The sequence below is a fragment of the Lycium barbarum genome, chromosome 9 (genome assembly GCF_019175385.1).
Source record: "Lycium barbarum isolate Lr01 chromosome 9, ASM1917538v2, whole genome shotgun sequence".
NCBI classification, from domain to species: Eukaryota; Viridiplantae; Streptophyta; class Magnoliopsida; order Solanales; family Solanaceae; genus Lycium; species Lycium barbarum.
This window is the reverse complement of record NC_083345.1, coordinates 7,733,412-7,740,270: the sequence shown is the minus strand read 5'-3', so window position 1 is coordinate 7,740,270 and position 6,859 is coordinate 7,733,412. Positions and strand designations below refer to the sequence as shown.

The 6,859-nt window shown below is 34.3% G+C and overlaps 1 protein-coding gene across 1 annotated transcript; it reads left to right on the top strand.

Annotated features, from left to right (window-relative positions):
• The first annotated feature begins 1,571 nt into the window (after positions 1–1,571).
• LOC132611595 (uncharacterized) lies at positions 1,572–2,413 on the top strand. The gene is made up of 2 exons (XM_060326003.1): positions 1,572–2,027; positions 2,141–2,413. Exons 1-2 carry the CDS (start codon positions 1,572–1,574, stop codon positions 2,411–2,413), a joined length of 729 nt encoding a protein of 242 aa, XP_060181986.1.
• Positions 2,414–6,859: the final 4,446 nt, after the last annotated feature.

Below are 6,859 nucleotides of genomic sequence, written 5' to 3'. Positions count from 1 at the left end.
GCCACGCAAACAGACCAATACAAGAAACAAACTTATCCATCAAACTAAATCGAATTAACCATACTAACATGCTTAATCACAAAATGACAAACTACAATAACACAGAGCAACCAAAATGCGAAAGAAATATAAAAAAAAAGAAATGGAGAATTACCTTCTTCGGGTGCAACGAAGTGAGGCGCGGGGTTTCCAATCTATCTCGAAGACTGCCAAATCCGAGCTTGCGATGCTCGGATTCGAAGCGATACCAAGGTGAACGAAAACAAAATATGATTGTAGTATTTTGACTCGATAACAAGAAATGTTTCGACTACTGAAAACTAAAACTTTTAAGGAATTTTTAGCGGCTGAACAAAGAGAGAGACCCGATGTGCAAGAACTATTGTAGCTACTGATAAACTAATATCTTTTAGGGAATTCCGGATGGCTAAAAACTTGTATTTTTTAGGGGGGATTTTGCGATTCAAGCTTCGGTTTTGTAAGGGATTTTTGCGATTCCCGGGCTTTTCCAAAACCTATCCTTGGGGAATTTTCTCAATCCAAAAAAGGACCCTGGCGACGAACATAGACATTGGTATTTATAGGGAAATCTAGGGTTTGCGAAGAAGAGAGAGAGGAGCGTGGGGGACAGAGGAAGTGGAGGTGGCAGAAGCGTGGGGAACAGGGGAAGTGGAGGAAACAGAGGGGACAAAAGAAGATGGGGGAGATGAGGGAGATGAAGGAGAGAAGAGAGAAGGGAGCGGGGGGGGGGGGTGCGGCTGAAGAAGAAATGGAACCCTAGTGGTTCCTTTTCTTAAACAGCGGGTCGGGTCGGGTTGGTTTGGGTTAGTGGACTGGGTATTGGGTTTAAAAGAATGGGCTGGGTGGATGAAGATGTGGGCTAGGAATAAATGTGGGCTGATTTTATGAATTGGTCTGAAAATAGTATGAGTTGATTGGGCTACTACATTTAAACAAAAGACCTATTTAAATAACTCTATACTAACGTGTGTTAAAATATTACTTAATATAAAATATGCAATTATTAGTGCTCAGATAATAAAAATGGTGTTGTAATAGCCGTGCAATAATATTTCGAAAATCCACAGTAAATAAACACTATTATTTAATTATGCGAAGATAAATGTGATGTGTGTGCATAAGGTGGTAAAAATGCTTAAACGCAAATTATGATAATACTGGTAACAGAAAATAATAATAATAATAATAATAATCATGATAATAATAATAATAATAATAATAATAATAATAATAATAATAATAATAATAATAATGGTAGTAGTCACGGTAGTAAAAGATAATGACAGAATAATGAAATGCCGGTATTAATAAAAGCTAATAATTATAGTAAAATATGAATAATTATTTTTAAAGTTGCCAAAATATTGGAAGCGTAAAAATAGGTATTTCGGAGGAAAGGTGGGACAAAATTGGGTGTCAACATTCTTGACATTGTTCATGTTAAAAATACTAGTGCTTTAGCTCTAAAAGGTGCAATTGTCAATTTACTTTCTCAACATTCCTTGAGTCTATCTTGTGTGCGTGGACAATGCTATGATGGAGCAAGTAATATGCAAGGTGATATCATTGGCCTTAAAATGTGGATTAAGAAAGAAAGTAGATCCGCTCATTCCATTCATTGTTTTGCTCATCAACTTCAATTAACTCTTGTTGGTGTTGCAAAAAAATGTCTTCAAGTGGGAGAACTTGTAAACTTGGTTTCGGATATTTTGAATGTGTTGGCGGCTTCTTATAAATGTATGGTTAAATATCGAGAATCTCAAACGAAAAAAATTCAAGAGGCTTTAGAAAAGGATGAGCTTAAAACTGGTAGGGGCTTGCATCAAGAACTTGGTATTTCTAGAGATTGTGATGCTCGTTGGGGATCTCACTTCAAATCTTTTAATTATTTTATTCTTCAATTTGGTACAATAATGGATGTACTTGATACTATTGTTGAAACTGCACATAGTTTGGATGAAAGTGCCAGGGTGACAGGATATATCAGAGCTGCTCAAATGTATGAGGTTGCATTTATATTACATTTGATGAAAGAAATTTTAGGAATTACCTTAGTACATGCTTACAAAAAAAAGAGCAAGATATTGTGAATGCTGTGCGACTTGTTCATGTGGCAAAGATAAGGTTGCAAGAGTTAAGGGAAGATAAAAAATGGGATTTGTTTGCTGCTGAGGTATCTACGTTCTGTGTCAAGTATAACATTGTGGTACCTAATTTTGATGAGTCGTATGTTAACTCTGGGAGATTTCGGCATAAACCTATTGATTACACTTTCTTACATTATTACAATGTTGACGTATTTTGTAAAATAATTGATTGGCAACTGCAAGAACTTAATGATCATTTTGATGAGGAGACAACTGAGTTGCTTTATGGAGAGTTGCTTGTTTGAATCCGATAGACTCATTTTCAAGTTTTGACATCCAGAAAATAATGAGAATGGCTAAATTATATCCTGATGACTTTGATGAATTTAGTATGTGTTCTCTTGAGAATCAGCTTGCGAATTACATTATTGATGTTAGTGATATCAATAAAAGGTTCTCCGATTTAAATGGGCTTTGTGATCTTTCAAAAATACTGGTTAAGACAAAAAAGCATTCATGTTATCCTCTTGTATTTCTTTTAGTGAAATTTGCTTAGCTTTGTCACGCCCCGAACCATGGCCTGGGCGTAACACGGCACTCGGGCCTTGCTTGCATATGTCCAAGCGAACCTCATGGCTTGCTTGTCAATATGGGCATCAAAACAATATAATCTACATGATGCAATTTAAATGAATCATGAAAATGTAATTTGCGGAATAAAGTCTTGGAATTATCTCGCAGCATGAAATATCATGAAAACATAATAGTCTGCAAACATTAAAGCATAACTGACTCTGTGAACTAACATCTGTCTATGAAACCTCTAAAATATGTCTGAATACTAACTACCAGGACATGGCCCTGGACTACCATAAACTGAATACTAATGCAGACTCCATGTTGAACCCCGAGAGGAGTGGGGTTCACCAATAAGCTGATAACTGAAGTGATCCTACTGCGCAGATGTATGCTCCTGAAAACCGGTATCTGCACCGTGAAGTGCAGGCCCCGGGAAAAAGGGACGTTAGTACATGGTGAATAACAATGGTATGTAAAACCTGCTGAAATGAAGAACATGACACAACATAGGTATAGGACATGAACTGAAACTGAATGTAACTTGAACATGAGCACGAAACGTGAGTAAAGTCTGAAAACAGTAAATCAATGGAAATATATGTATGTAAAACTGCTTGTAACGTGGGGAACGCTATAGTATAACCGACAACATGATCTGGTACTTGCGTCCTACCAGCAGAACACTCACACCTTGCCAGGGGTATGAGATTTAAGTAATAATAAGCATGTAAGGATCCAAATTGCATAATGAATGTGTTGCCTCCTTGCTGACAACTCTTATCCTACGGTGGCAACGTAGTTTCAAGCTATCTGAGCCTTCTCGGTTAACTAAGCAATTCCCAAAAACATGAACATGATATAGTTGGCTAAGAAGCCCATGATTTTCTTGAAATAACTTGTAATCATGATTTCACGAAATAACTTGTAACATGGTTTCATGAAATAACTTGTCATAGTCTTGCAAACATGTTCTTGATTCATGAATAATAATAATAGTTCATTATTATATATATATATATATATATATATATATATATATGATTGACTTGAAAACATGCTTGTAACTTGCTAGATAAAATCATAAAGTTTCATATAAACATAATGAGAACACATGAGGAAGAATTCATGATTCATGGATTAAGCTAGGGTCCCTAATAACTGTAATGGAAGATTAGGAATACAATAACGAATATAGATACAAAATTCATGTACATAAATACATAAATACGGGCTACCAATATGTTGGGTTTAATGCCCTAGGGTTTGAACTTCATAGATATCAAGAAGCGGAGCATGGGGAATAACATAGAGATTCCCACATGTGGATGGAAGTTCTACATACCTTAATTGCTCCAAAACTTGAATTAAAGACTTGAGTTTTGAAGAAGATTTCCTAAATCTTGATTCTTGAATCTTGAGATGGGTTTTCTTGAAAACTCTAGATTAGGAACAATAATTTTTTGCTTAGACTATTAGAGTATATGTTAGAATTGAGTTGGAATAATTAGAGTAGGCTTACCTTGGTGTTCTTGATGATGGAAGAGGGTAGGAGGTCATTCTAGGGCTTGAAGGAATGAAAAATAATGATGTGAACTGATACGAATGAATATATACTGTTCTGGAAAATTAAAATTTCTGCCCAGTTAAATACTGGCCATATTTTGAAATACGGGCCGTATTTTGAAATACGGTCAGCACTGCGTCTCTTCAGTAAAATGGCCATAACTCTTTGCAAAGATGTCAGTTTGACCCCTATAATATACCGCTGGAAAGGTATTTCAAAGCTCAACAACTTTCATCAAGGAAGTTTTCCCAAATTACAAATACGTTTTGAAATACGGGCCATATTTTGAAATACGATCCGTATTTAACCATATGACATCCAAATGTCAAATTCCAGAATGTTCAGAAATCCTTGGTACCCATTTACGACTTGAATTACGGCCCGTATACTGAAATACGGTCACTGTTCATGGGCGTAAATCCCCATCTTATAAATGAACAGGGAAATTCCAATTCCCACATTCTTTATCTGATTTTCTAAGTGTAGGATCATGGTCAAAACTTACGTTAAAGGTACGATGTGTTACATGCTTCTCCTAGTTGCCACTACATCCGTTGAAAGAGCTTTTTCGGCAATAAAGTTTATTAAGAATGAGCTGCAGAGTCGAATGAGTGATGAATTCTTGAGCGGTTGCATGGTTCCTTTTGTGGAAAAAGATGTGTTTAATGATGTTTCAACTGATGATATTATTTTGACTTTTCAAGCAATGAAACCTCGTCTAGTAGTGCTGTAAATGTACTTGAGAAGTATTAGTAGTGATCGTTTTTTGTAGTTTGTACTTAGCACCCTAATTCTAGATTGATACATTGTAAAGGGCTAACTTTTTGCACTATTGTAGTTACTACCTTTTTATTCTTGTTAGTTTGAGATCCTTTGTAATGGAACTAACTCTTTGTACCTATGTATTATTACATTCTCCGGAATTGTGTTTTTTTCGGCTTGTTCGCATGTTTACGTTTTATTTTCCGAACCACCTGGATGAAAATCCTGGATCCGCCACTGGTGGGGTGGGGTTGGGTGGTGGTGAGGGGTAGTGGGTGGTCGAGGTGATGGGTGGTAGGGTGGGGTGGGTGGGGTAGTTAGGGGTGGGAGTGAGTGGTGGTGAGGGGTGGTGGGTGGTAGGGTGGGGTGGGGTAGTTGGAGGTGGGGGTGGAGTATAATGGAGAAATGAAATACGTAACCACGTAAAAACCACCAAATCTGTGGTTACAAAAATTGAACAGTTAAAATCTATATATTATTAAAAAGAGGATAGCTTGTCATAGGATTGTGACAAGTGTCAGCGTAGGATAATGCCACGTGGAGTTTTAGGATAAAAAATAGTTAATTAGTTAGTAATTAGTTATTAGTTATTTTTTTTAATTTAAAAATAATTAAGTATCAATATTTTCTAGGAAACATATACCTCTATATATTGGATTTAAGTTAAATTAACAAATAAAGAATTTAGATTACAACAAAAATTATTTGAATTTGATTTGAAAACTAACCCCAAGTGCACGTCACTTACCCCATTTCCCCCACTAACTCACAAACACACACATACGCAAGGTTAAAAAATTTAAAAGTTGAAAAAAATTTAAAAGATGTTTTTTGGATTTTCTTTTTGTAGTAAATTTTATTTTCAGAAAAATATAAGAATACTAAACCGTTTTTGGGCTTCTTCTTTGCAGCAAGTAAAATACAAGTTTTTGCCTCCTTTTTTTTATTTTATTAACTTTGTATTTACCCAAACCACTATCCTAAGCAGTTTAAGTTTTTGAATTTGGAATTACTTATAATTATTTTTCATAGTTAAAGTTTATCATTATCAAGACACAATCACTTTCAAAATATAATAAACTTTAACTAGGTACATGGAAACATTATTTTGAAATGAATTTTGCAAATATTTTTCATGAGTCACATTTTAGACCTTTATTACATAAATTTTGTTTACATTTTTCAAAAAGAAAGAACATTTCCAAGAGTAACCCCATGTTTTCATTAGTTTTTTTTAATTTAAAATTAATTACAACTGATGTTTTACAGTTAAAAGTATTTGTTGTCCTTGATCACAAGTTTTAAAAATATCTAAGTTTTTAAGGAAACATATACATCTATATATTGCAAATTACTTTTTTTGAAACCTATTTTGCTTAAATGCCTATGTAGATTGTTCTTCTAAGATTATTACATGAGGAATTTAAGTTATTTATATAGTAGTAAATTCAATAATTGAAGCCTTCCCGTTAAAATTTTATTTTCTTCTTTATACTATTTGAAATATACGCATATAAAGAAATCAATCTCTTTATAGTAGCAAAATGGATTGTTGTCTATTGATAAAAAAAAAATTGTAATTTTACGATTTGAAAGACTTTTTATAACCAATCAAGTCTTTAAAGCCCTTTTGGCAATAACTGGTAAGTTTTAAGTGTAACAATTGATATTATAATTATAAATAAGCAATCACATGTTTGGATACAAATGTTGAAATTGAGTTGAACTTATCTTCTATTATTGTACTTCAAATACTTTCTCAGGCAATTGTGCGGTTAGTAACATGTTAATAAATTGATGTGTTTGGTAAAACAAATACTACTAAATTTTGCAGCATTTGTCGGTC

Bases quoted from the DNA above. Each gene is read 5' to 3' on its own strand.
- LOC132611595 (XM_060326003.1), top strand. From the start codon at position 1,572: ATGCAAGGTGATATCATTGGCCTTAAAATGTGGATTAAGAAAGAAAGT. The intron at 2,028-2,140 runs GTTGCATTTATA...CATGTGGCAAAG, and splicing joins GAGCTGCTCAAATGTATGAG to ATAAGGTTGCAAGAGTTAAG.